Source organism: Branchiostoma lanceolatum, chromosome 3 (genome assembly GCF_035083965.1).
Source record: "Branchiostoma lanceolatum isolate klBraLanc5 chromosome 3, klBraLanc5.hap2, whole genome shotgun sequence".
NCBI classification, from domain to species: Eukaryota; Metazoa; Chordata; class Leptocardii; order Amphioxiformes; family Branchiostomatidae; genus Branchiostoma; species Branchiostoma lanceolatum.
In genome coordinates, this window is record NC_089724.1 from 2,564,052 (window position 1) to 2,576,824 (window position 12,773).

Below are 12,773 nucleotides of genomic sequence, written 5' to 3' on the forward strand. Positions count from 1 at the left end.
AAGGCCTGAGGTTTCTCACAAATTTGTTGACAATTTAGTTTCTCAAAATTAATGTTTTTTTTGCTACATACAAGGTTGATTTGTGGATTTTAAATCATTTGGATTGCAACAACAAAAACCAGAACATTATATAATATTGTCCTTGATATAATATGAAAATGTCTTTGACACAACACAATAATTTGTGGCATGTGATGTTTACAAATCGTAAAGTTTTCAAATCTATATTTCTATATGCAATGCATATAAGATAAAGGCAAGTAGGGAAAGATAAAATGTTACATCATATACATGTCATAGTTCTTCATTTTCTCTATGGCTTTTACAAATTAGAAATAACTTACCTGTGATTACCATATATTCAGGATATTGAAATCTTCTGTTCGTGTTCTAAATGTTGATACATTTGTTTAAAAATAAAGAGTAGACTTTGAAAGTGCTGCCCATCCAAGTGAACTGTGCAGTTTGGCGACTACTTGTCGTGTTTTGATTTTATGTCAGTATATACAACAATTTTCCTTGATCACTTGCTTCAAGTTCCAAGTAGAAAATGCATGTATCATGTATATTTTCACTTGTTGAATTTGAAAGCACCATTGGCCCCCGGTTAGGGTTCATAGTGGAGATCCTATGCCCAATTTTTCAACATCACTACTATATTTTTTTTTAAGTGGCAAGCAAGAAGATGAACAAGATGTGTGCAGTTATTCTGTTCAATATTTATACACTTTACTGGTATGGTCCTCAGACAGGCATAAATGAATAAAGAGAGCCTACAGCTACTACCTTATTATCTTCTTTCCCTCGGACACAGTTTATCTGTAAATTTGGTAAATTTCCGGGGGGTATGTTTATTCCGGGGGGTACGTTTATTAGATTTTGAAAATTTGTCCGGGGGGTATGTTTATTCCGGGGGGTATGTTTATTTGGGAGATGAGAGTACAAGGTATATATATATACACACCGTACCTGTTGTCTGCCAGCTTCAAGCAGATGTAAGGACACCCTTATTTTGAGGTTTTTACGTGTGTCTGCTGGGAGGATGAGCTGTGTTTGTCTATCAAAGTGAGGTCTTTTGGTGGTTTTTCTTTGTGTAAATTCCCAAGATGTGTGGCCCAAGGGCTAGTAAAACAGAGTTGGGCGCCTAGTTCTTGGTCCTAATTGCTCAAAACGTACCCAAGTTGCAATCCAGATGCTTGAACCCACCCCCTTAGCCTCCTCTACCTCCCCCTTTTACCCAGTATACACATGTATACTATAACCCTACCTGACCGTAAACTATATTCTTCTCCACTCTACTCTACTCTACTCATTATTACATCAATGAATATGCATCAATGAAATCAATGAGGCTAAGCTGTTGATGATTAAATCAACAAAATTTGAAAATAATCATTTTCAAATTTTGTTGTTGTTGGATCGAAGCCCGGGAAGGGTATCCTTGTCGGAGCTGCACCGTCTTTCGGAAGAGACGAAAAATGGGGGTTCCGTGTTTGAGGAGGTGCCTCGAGTGCGTTACAATAGCCTCATTACTCACATGGGTACCTACTGGCTGAAATAATACAACCTGGTGAATTATCGTACATGCCCCCCTCCCACCCCTGGTAGCCCGCTACAAAGAGAAGTCCGAAAAACAGAAAAATTCATTCTAATAAAACTTTAAGCTCTTCATTCACACACAAGAAGGTGTACATATGTTACATGCGATACCTACTTTCATGTAGACGTGCAGAATAAACTCGAAATGCCTGAAAACGTCCGTTTAGAACGTCACAACTCACGCTTTTCAGCGCCCCGCCTGATAAGGGTTAAAGGTCAGGACGTGGTCTCGTGTCCAGGACAGTGTGCTTGTTTGTGCATACTCCGTGCATTATCCGCTGTACCCTGTTGGGTATTGCCGCTATTACGTGTCAGAGTATCGTTGTTCTTAACATAACGTTAGTGTAGCATCTCTGTTATAAGAATATCAACGTTGTTATCGTCGGAACACAAGATTGAGCCCTGTGTACGAGATCAGTTCCTGGAAAGATAACCCCTGACATCCCCCTGACCTTTTCCCTGGTGATGGGTCGAGAAAACTGCAGGGCAAGATATACAATTTTCGTTAGTTGTACATAAGTAATTTTCTCAAGACTACACAGGAAACAAGAGGTGGCTCAGTTTTTTTTTTCAAGTCAAGTTTAATAAAAAAAAACAGTCAAGTGGTAATACAATTTTTTTTATTTCTGATTAGTTAAGACAAACCATTGATAATAATAAACATATCTGATCATACATTTCTACAATTTATACAAAGAAGCAAGGAGAAGTCGAATCCATGTAGTTTGTAATTCTTGTACAGGTAGTAACTTGACAATGCATAGATGTATCTGTATATTATTCTTTTGTTGTGTATGTGTACAATAAGTGTCAAGAAGGGGCTTTCCGCCGCCGAGGTAATTTTTGGCATCTGTAGTCGGCAGGAGTTTGATTGGCCACGGCGAGGCCCACAAAACTCCTACTGCGGGAAGATCATAGCGAGTAAAACAGCCATCGGGCGCAACCCAGGTAGCATAGAGCTCCATCTGCCCCAAACAAACATCGGCCGAAGATAGCCCGGCCTAACGGCAAATTGGATTCCCGGTTATGCTACGTCTCATTTCCATTCAAGGCCCCGGCCTGTTTGCGAAAACGAAAAAAAAGGCATATCAAGAAAATACACAATATATGGTTGGGAGCAATTTTTTTATATTTTTTTTTTACGTTTTGTCTTTTATATAATATTTTTCGCTGCCACCAGCCGCCCGGCCCGGCCCCCGGATTGGAAATGGAACCATAGCATTACACATGTTCAAGGTATGCATCAGTCCTATTCATGCATGACATAGGTCTGTATGGAGGAGGCCAAAAGTGCTCACCTAAATGGACCATAAATGATTCATGTTTTGTAAATCTGTGATAAAATTTTTACATCATTTGGCCAATTATGCATTCATAAGATTCCTTCACACATCCATTCTGTAAATCATTTGCCGCCCCCATGAAGTTAAAGTTCAGTGAAAATGTTCATTTTCCTTACAACATGAAATTTTGCTGGGATGTGGGTCATCACAAAACCACACTTCTCGCAAATGAAAGATTTCTTCGCGTGAGTTTTCACATGTCGGTCCAAGGTATGTTTTGTGGCTGCCCTGAAGTCACATTCTCCACACCGATGTGATTTGACATCACAGTTCGCATTGTGCGCGAGCATTTCAGCCTTGTTGGTTGTTTTGTACCCACAGTCTTTGCAGATGGTGTGAGTTTTCATGTGCGTGTCAATGGCAAACCTGCAGGCTGTCTTGTTAACCACATTCTGCACACATTAACAGGCCACTGTGGCCCACCTTGTCTAGATCTGTCTTGGACTTGTAGCCAAATTTTTCACAGTTAGAAGGTCCGTCTTGTGTTTGAATTCAAGTTTCCAGTTTGGCACTGCAGTTTGTCTTGTGCGCGAGCATTTCAGCCTTGGCGCTCGATTTATATCTGCAGTCTTTGCAGATGGTTTGTGTTTTCATGTGCGTGTCGATGGCAGACTTGCAGGATACTCTGTAACCACATACTGCAGACATAGTGAGCGACGCTGTCTTCCACGAGGTCACACCAGTCGCATTTACAAATGTACTTGGCTGGGTCGTTCTGTGGGTCTTTAAGAGCGGTTTCTATGGTGACCCTGCATGAAGTTCTGTGATCACATCCGCAACTGCACTGGACTGGGCAGACAGAAACTGCGATAAGCTATGATGATCACATCCTGTACACATAAATGGCCCTGTGTGGCCCACCTTGTCTAGATCTGTCTTGTACTTGTAGCCACATTTCTCACATTTAGAAGGTTCGTCTCGAGTTTGACTACTACTATGAGTTTTCGTGTGTCTTTTCAAACTGTCTCTCAGAGCCCTGTACCTGCATTCGTCACAGGTGTAGGGTTTCTCTCCTGTTTGGGTCTTCATATGAATGGCCATCTTCTTCTTGTTGACTGTAAGGGAGCCACAACTCACACAAATGATGGGTCGCTCGCCTGTGTGAGTCCTCATGTCTTGTGTTTGACTATGAGTTTCTCCACAGGCGTTGGGTTTCTCCCCTGTGTGGGTTCTCATATGAATGACCATGTCCCTCTTGATGGCTGTACGATAGTTACATTCTACACACATGAAAGGTTTCTCAACTGTGTAACTATGAGTCTTCATGTGCAGGTTTAGGTTTCCCCTGTGAGTCGTCCTATAGCCACACTCCCCACAGGCATATGGTTTCTCCCCAGTGTGAATTCTCATGTGGATGTCCATTTCGCTTTTGCAGGCTGCCCGATACCCGCATTCGCCACACATAAAAGGCTTCTCACTAGTACTGGTACCCTTGTGAGTCTTCACGTGCCTTTCCAAGCTTTCCTTGCAAGTCGTCCTGAACTCACACTCCTCACAGACAAAGGGTTTCTCCACTGTGTGACTGTGAGCCTTCATGTGCTGCTTTAGGTTGCCCTTGCGAGCCGTTCTGAACTCACACTCCCTACAAGCATATGGTTTCTCCCCAGTGTGAATTCTCACGTGGATGTCCATTGTGCTTTTGTAGGCTGTTCGACAGCCACATTCTCCACACATGAAATGCTTTTCACCTGTGTGAATCTTCATGTGCTGGACCAAGTGGGACTTGCTAACTGCCCTGTACTTGCATTCCTCGCAAGCAAAGGGTATCTTCTCAGTGTGAATCCTCATGTGCTTGACGAGGCTGGACTTGCTAATTGCCCTGTACTTGCAATCTTTGCAAGGAAAGGGCCTTTCTCCGGTGTGAATTCTCACATGGATGTCCATTTCACTTTTGCAACTTGTTCGACGGCCACATTCTCCACACATAAAGGGCTTCTCACCATCACCTGTGTGAGTTTTCATATGCTGAACCAAGTGGGACTTGCGAGCTGTCCTATACTCGCATTCCTCACACATAAAGGGCTTCTGACCTGTGTGAATCTTCATGTGCTGGACCAAGTGCGACTTGCTAAGTGCCCTGTACTCGCATTCCTCGCAAGCGAAGGGTTTCTTCCCAGTGTGAATCTTCATGTGCAGGTTTAGGTTGCCCTTGCGAGTCGTCCTGTAGTCACACTCTCCACATGCAAAAGGTTTCTCTCCAGTGTGAATTCTCATGTGGACGTCCATTTCGCTTTTGAAGGCTGTTCCACAGCCACATTCTCCACACATAAAGGGCTTCTCCCCAGTGTGAGTTCTCACGTGGACGCGTAATTTGCTTTTGGAAGCTGTTCGACAGCCACATTCTCCACACATATAGGGCTTCTCACCTGAGTGAATCTTCATGTGCTGGACCAAGTGGGACTTGCTAACTGCCCTGTACTCGCATTCCTCGCAAGCGAAGGGTTTCTTCCCGGTGTGAATCCTCATGTGCTGGACGAGGCTTCCCTTAGTAGCTGCCCTATACTCACATTCCCCGCAAGGAAAGGGCCTTTCTCCGGTGTGAATTCTCACATGGATGTCCATTTCACTTTTGCAACTTGTTCGACGGCCACATTCTCCACACATAAAGGGCTTCTTACCATCACCTGTGTGAGTTTTCATGTGCTGAACCAAGTGGGACTTGCGAGCTGTCCTATACTCGCATTCCTCACATGCGAAGGGCTTCTCCCCAGTGTGAGTTCTCACATGGACCTCCAATTTGCTTTTGCTGACTGCCCGATAGCCACATTGTCCGCACGTAAATGACCTCTCACCTGCTTGGTAGCCACTTTCTTTATCTATGAAGGGTTTCTCACCTGTGTGAGTCTTTCGTATGTGGGTAACCATTTTGCTCTTGTCAGCCTCCAGGTGCCCACATTCTTCACACATGAACAGTTTCTCACCTGTGCCAGTCTTAACATGTTTTATTAGGTGAGTCTTCTTGTGCTGAACCAAGCTGCCCTTGTGAGCTGTCCTATAGCCACATTTTTCACACCTGAATGGCTTCTCACCTGTGTGAGTCCTTATGTGTACTTTCAATTGGCTCTTCCAAGCTGTTCGGTACCCACATTCCTCACAGGCAAAGGGTTTCTCCTCAGTCGGGGTTTTCACATGAGAAGCCATTTTGCTCTGATCATCTGTGCAATGATGACCGTCCCCATACATGACAGGTTTCTCCCCTGTGTGTGTTTCCACGTGTGCGTCCCTGCTGGTTTCGGAAGCTGTCCTGTCGCCACGTTCCCCACGAGGTAAAATTTCTGCAGACTTCTCCCAATGAGTGGACATGTGGGACTCCAGTTGCTGCTGGTCCGCTGTGGAGAACTCACAGAGACTGTGATGGGGAATATCAGCTGGTTGGAGCCATTTTGTCTTTCCTGGGGTCGAAGCTTGACATGACATGACCGCCTGAGGAAGGTCACTATTATCTGTCGACATGTTCCAATCTGCAAAACAAAATTCACAAAAACAAACATTCAGGTAGTACTACGTTTGTGAAGGTTAGACATCCAGGTAAACAATATATAAGGAGAATTCAAACTCTACAACTGGATTAAAATTCGGAGATTTATTTCCGGACGTTTCGAGTGACATCCATCACTCTTCGTCAGTGTCATTCAGGTAGTAAGATATGCAAGATACTAGTAACAGTTACTCAAACAACTGGACAGATTTGTGAATGATCAGACCTTTATGACAGCATCCTCATTTCCAGTGTCTTATGTGTGCTTTAAGTATGCCTATTTTGTGTTGCACTTTTTAGATGGATGATAAATTGCGATACTAGAAAGACCTTCAAAATGTTTAACATTAACAATATGAGAATGAGTCTGCAAACCAGAGCTGTGTATTGACAGAGTTACAGAGGCTAGGTTCAGGTATACAGGTCTGTACAATTTTACAAAGTAACCTGGCTGTGGTCTGCATGATTTTATTATTAGAGACATGAATAACAGTCTACAGACTAAGTTTTGGGCCGCCCCTGAGGAGTCGCCAAAAAGTGCAAAACTAGAAAGCCCTACGAGCTGTTGCAGAATCGTGTGAAAACAATGAGATTGGCTCAAGTCATTACACTTGGATAGCAAATGGATAGCCATAGGGCTGTTCTATAGATCTCTGTTGCATAATTTATGCTCGCTGGTAAAGCTAAGGCTGACCCACAAAAGTACAGACGAACGTACAAAACCTACGGTAAATGTAGCCGCAGCGACTCTAGTGGGAAGACGTATTTACTAGTACTTGTATAAAGTTTATACGTCTTCCCACTAGAGTCGCCGCGGCTACGGTAAATGGAATACAACAGCTTCAACTATTGACGTGTGCATGTGTAATAGACATACAGTGTACTCCAACGTGACATGCATGTGGAAACACGAAATCATAAAATTGTTGCATATCGAAAACAAATTTTCTGCATGCCCCCCTCCCACCCCTCAGGTACCAACAACGAAAAAGCCTCAGAGCTACAATATAATAATAATAATAATAATAATATCAGGTGTATTTGCAGCCAGTGCCACAGGCAGGTACCCAATGTGTAGGGTAATGAGGCTGTTTAACGTGTTCGAGGCACCTCCTCGAGCACGGGACCCCCGTTTTACGTCCCTCCCGGAAGACGATTTCGTGGAAAGCTTCGTGAGGCTACAGCAATCCGGACGTCCTTGGTTGGTCTCCCATCCAAGCACTGTCCGGACCGCGCGTTGCTTAACTTCCGAGATCGAGGGATCGGGTGTATCCAACGCGCCACGCGGCCAAAATCAATCAAATATAACTTTAGGTTCTACCTTCACACGCAAAACGTTTTACATGTATTACCTGTGGTACTTACTTTGATATTGGCGTGCAGAATAAACTACAAATGTCTGAAAACGTCCGACTCAACCTTCTGTCAGCAGCATGCATGCCTGTCCGATATGGGTCAAAGGTCAACGCGCTCAGAAATCTCCTCTCGTGTCCAGGGCAGTTTGCGTGTCTTTGGTTTATTATATAGCACCACCTATCTAGACGTGTAAGTATCTCCATGAAAAATGGAGATATAGGTGGGTGTGTCTGTGTGCGTGCGTGTGTGTGTGTCTGTTTGTGTTTCCGGACTTCTGTAGTGATCATCATAACTCAAGAACCTCTCAGTCTTGATAACGATGATATTTGGCATGTGGACAGGTTATGGGAAGCCGAAATTCAAGGTCGATTTTGCCCCCCCTGGTATGGAAACTTAGTACTGCAGCAGAACTCCAGTTTTTTTTTGTTTTTTTACCTGGACGTGCTATGGTCTTGATTTTTAGGTGGCAGATAGCTTGTGATGTACTGAAAAAGTAGTGAAGGTTTGGGCCCCCTAGCAGCTTGCTCTGGAACTGCAGGGGCGCTATTGTGAAAATCTTCTTAGGAGAATAACTGAACAAATGACCGACGGATTTCCATGATATTTAGTATGCAGGTAGGTTAGACAGAGATGTACACAATGAAGTTCAAATTAAGCCGATTGGGACAAAAATTGCATAATTGATGAAGAAAATCTATATTTACAGCATTTTCTCTCATAAGACTCAAATGCATGAAACTTAAGGTCTCGGACCGGGTTTTTTTTACAATTTCGTATGTAGGCCGACGCCCTTAGGTCGACGGGCTACAATTCCGCCAAGAAAAGAAGGACGAAAAATGTTATCATATCGGCGAAAAGCTGCTTTCCGATATTGTCCGTTGTCACTTTATTTTGGGTAGAAACCATAGTAAAATGTAAATTTGGGACACGAAAATCTTTTTTTTACACTTTTTTAATCGAACCTGCTTGGAAAAAACGAGTCACGGGGTCACGGCATATATGCTGAGAAAGTAAACTTATTTGTAAACGGTGAGTGGTCGCTTTAATTCTACATAGGGCGTTATTTGCTTAACCCTGGATTAATCTTTACACGTTATTGAGAAAAGCAGCAAGTATCCTTGGGTCATCAATGTGATATACAACTCAGTCCAGCCTAGCTGTTGTGATCACTCAGCTCGTTTCATTATGTCAAAAGTCCTTACCAGAAAACACTTTATCCATGTTCAAGGAACATTCTAATTTCTAACTACACACAGCTGATCTAAACCCTACAGAAAAGTACATGTAGACTCACTTGTAAGCTATGCAGACTCAGAAGGCCTGCTAAGGCGCCTACATAAACATTCTCTCTACACTCCAAGGAGACGTTAGGTGCCAACATCTTTCTAGGTGTTTCTTTCACAGTATCAGGCTTTTTATTTTGTCGGAATTTCTTTTTTTTTATCCACAAGCCTAACTTGAATATACCATGGATAAAAAAGCCCTATCAAAACACCTACGGATATAAAGATAGTCCAAGCTTGAGTCAAACCTCTGCTTGGAGAGTGTGGTTTCAGAAAAATATCATCAGAAGAACCAGAACACTCTCCTGGATTTTGATATGCCTTTAAAATTCATTTAATAGCAATCTTATAGTCACATTCTCCAAATTTCAGTAGTAGGTTGGCATGCAGACTCCTTCATATGGGTTGCCATATGTTTCCATATGATGAGTGAATCCTTGAGGGGAGTCACAAAACCACACTTCTCACAAATGAAAGATTCCTTTGCGTGAGTTTTCACATGTTGGTCCAAGCCATGCTTTGTGACAGCCATGAAGGCACATTCTCCGCATGGATACCGTTTGACGTCACAGTTCAACTTGTGCGCGAGCAGTTCAGCCATGTCCGTTGTTTTGTACCCACAGTCTTTGCAGAAGGTGTGGGTTTTCATGTGCGTGTCCATGGCAAACCTGCAAGCTGTCTTGTGACCACATTCTGCACACATAAACGGGCCAGTGTGGCCCACCTTGTCCAGATCTGTCTTGTACTTGTAGCCACAATTCTCACATTTAGAAGGTCCGTCTTGTGTCTGACTATGAGTTTCCAGTTTGGCACTGCAGTTTGCCTTGTGCGCGAGCATGTCAGCCTTGTCTGTTGTTTTGTACCCGCAGTCTTTGCAGATGGTGTGAGTTTTCATGTGAATGTCAATGGCAAATTTGCAGGCTGTCTTGTGACCACATTCTGCACACATAAACGGGCCAGTGTGGCCCACCTTGTCCAGATCTGTCTTGTACTTGTAGCCACAATTCTCACATTTAGAAGGTGCGTCTCGTGTTTGACTACGAGTTTCCAGTTTGGCACAGCAGTTCGCCTTGTGCGCCAGCATTTCAGCCTTGTCTGTCGTTTTGTACCCACAGCCTTTGCAAATGGTGTGGGTTTCCATGTGCCTTTTTAGGTCTTTCTTCCAAGATGTCCTGTAGTCACACTCCCCGCAAGCGTAGGGTCTCTCCCCTGTGTGGGTCCTCAGGTGGTCGGTCAACGCACTCTTCTGAGCTGCTCTGTAGTCGCATTGTTCACACTTGAATGGTTTCTCACCTGTGTGAGTCTTCATGTGGTGGTTTAGGTTGCCCCTGCGAGCCGTCCTGTAGTCACATTGCACACAGGCGAAGGGTTTCTCTCCAGTGTGAATTCTCATGTGGATGTCCATTGTGCTTTTGCTGGGTGCCCGAAAGCCACATTCTCCGCACTTAAAGGGCCTCCCATCATCACCTGTGTGAGTCTTCATGTGCTGTACCAAGCTGTTCTTGTGAGCTGTCCTGTAGTCACATTCATTGCAAGCGAAGGGCTTCTCACCTGTGTGAATCCTCACGTGGATGTCCATCACACTTTTACAGGTCGCCCGATAGCCACATTCTCCGCACATAAAGGGCCTCCCATCATCACCTGTGTGAGTCTTCATGTGCTGTACCAAGCTGTTCTTGTGAGCTGTCCTGTAGTCACATTCATTGCAAGCGAAGGGCTTCTCACCTGTATGAATCCTCACGTGGATGTCCATCACACTTTTACAGGTCGCCCGATAGCCACATTCTCCGCACATAAAGGGCCTCCCATCATCACCTGTGTGAGTCTTCATGTGCTGGACCAAGCTGTTCTTGTGAGCTGCCCTGTAGTCACATTCATTGCAAGCGAAGGGCTTCTCACCTGTGTGAATCCTCACGTGGCTGTCCATTTTGCTTTTACAGGTCGCCCGATACCCACATTCGCCACACATGAAGGGCTTCTCACCTTTGTGAGTCTTCATGTGTGTTTTGAGGTCAAGCCTTGATGCTGCCATGTAGTCACATTTTTTACACCTGAATGGTTTCTCCCCTGTGTGAGTCTTCATGTGCTTGACTAGGCTGCCCTTGTGAGCTGTCCTATGGTCACATGTATCACACCTGAATGGTTTCTCACCTGTGTGAGTCCTTATGTGTCTTTTCAAGGTACTTTTCTGAGTTGTTCGGAACTCACATTCCTCGCAAGCGAAGGGTTTCTCTCCAGTGTGAATTTTCACGTGGACGTCCATCAGGCCTTTTCTGGCTGCCCGGTACCCACACTCTCCACACATGAAGGGCTTCTCACCTTTGTGCATCTTGAGATTGTCCTTACAAGCTGCGTGAGTCTTGAGGTGCTTTTTCAAGTCACTCTTGTGAGTTGTTTGGTACTCACATTGCTCACAGGCAAAGGGTTTCTCGAGCTTGGATGCTGCTGATTTTTCATCCATAAAGGGTTTCTCACCTGTGTGAGTCTTTATGTGAACAACCATTCTGCTCTTGTTAGCTTCCCGCTGCCCACATTCTTCACACCTGAACAGTTTCTCACCTGTGCCAGTCTTAACACGTTTGATTAGGTGAGTCTTGATGTGCTGGTCCAGGTTGCACTTTTGAGCTGTCCTAAACCCACATTTATCACACCTGAATGGTTTCTCACCTGTGTGAGTCCTTATGTGTCTTTCCAAGGTACTCTTCTTAGCTGTTCGGAACTCACATTGTTCGCAGACCAAGGGCTTCTCCCCAGTGTGAATTCTCATGTGGATGTTCATCGAGCCTGTGCTGCCTGCCCGGTGTCCACACTCTCCGCACATGAAAGGCTTCTCACCTTTGTGAATGTTTAGGTTGTCCTTGCGAGTCGTTCCATACTCACGTTCCTCATAGGCAAAGGGTTTCTTCCCCATGTGGCCACTGTCCCCATACATGACAGGTTTCTCCCCTGTGTGAGTCTTTATGTGTCTTTTCAAATCACCCTGACGAGTTGTTCTATACCCACATTCCTCACAGGCAAAGGGTTTCTCGTCAGTGGGGGTTTTCATATGAGAAGCCATTTTGCTCTGATCAGCTGTGCAATGATAACCACCATCCCCACACATACCTGGTTTCTCCCCTGTGCGTGTTTCAGTGTGTGTCTTTGTGTGTGCGTCCCTGCTGGTTTCGGAAGCTGTCCTGTCGCCACGTTCCCCACGAGGTAAACTTTCTGCAGACTCCTCCGCATGACAGGACATGTGGAACTCCAGTTGCTGCTGGTCCGTTGCGGCGAACTCGCAGAGGGGACAGCTGAGTGGGGTTACATCCTCCCGGGACTCACCGCTGGTTGTCGCCATCTTGTCTTCGGCGGGGTCGAAGGTTGCCACGACTGCCTTGTCTAGAGGAAGGTCACTACTGGCTGCCGCCATCTTGTTTCATCAACTGCAGAACAAATGAATTTGCAATGTACATAACTTAAACAACACGCACCTTGTCTTCTGAATGTTTGCAGATGCAAGGACCCGGTTCCTTGTCAAAGTTTCGCACATGTTTTTCAACTTTTGGCGACAACAAGTTTGCATGTCTTTCTAACATGTCTAATATTGCATTTTTTATCAACTCTCCAAGCAGTGCTGTTTTGACATGTTTTCAGGCATTTTTATCAGGCTAATTCTATAATGCAATGTTTTCTTTATTTTGGTTAGTGACGATATAGAAAACATGACAAAATAGAAAG

At 44.5% G+C, this 12,773-nt stretch overlaps 2 protein-coding genes across 2 annotated transcripts; both read right to left on the reverse strand.

The window, feature by feature from the left end:
* Window positions 1-2,752: 2,752 nt before the first annotated feature.
* Window positions 2,753-6,112, reverse strand: LOC136429669 (zinc finger protein 850-like). Its single transcript, XM_066419596.1, has one exon. The coding sequence runs from the start codon at window positions 6,081-6,083 to the stop codon at window positions 3,681-3,683; it is 2,403 nt and encodes an 800-aa protein (XP_066275693.1). The 5' UTR covers window positions 6,084-6,112; the 3' UTR covers window positions 2,753-3,680.
* Window positions 6,113-8,766: 2,654 nt separating this feature from the next.
* Window positions 8,767-12,466, reverse strand: LOC136429670 (zinc finger protein 585A-like). Its single transcript, XM_066419597.1, has one exon. The coding sequence runs from the start codon at window positions 12,463-12,465 to the stop codon at window positions 9,412-9,414; it is 3,054 nt and encodes a 1,017-aa protein (XP_066275694.1). The 5' UTR covers window position 12,466; the 3' UTR covers window positions 8,767-9,411.
* Between the last annotated feature and the right edge of the window lie 307 nt (window positions 12,467-12,773).

What these genes read in the sequence shown, in the direction of transcription:
- LOC136429669 (XM_066419596.1), bottom strand. Translation starts at nt 6,083, where the DNA reads ATGGCTTCTCATGTGAAAACCCCGACTGAGGAGAAACCCTTTGCCTGT.
- LOC136429670 (XM_066419597.1), bottom strand. Translation starts at nt 12,465, where the DNA reads ATGGCGGCAGCCAGTAGTGACCTTCCTCTAGACAAGGCAGTCGTGGCA.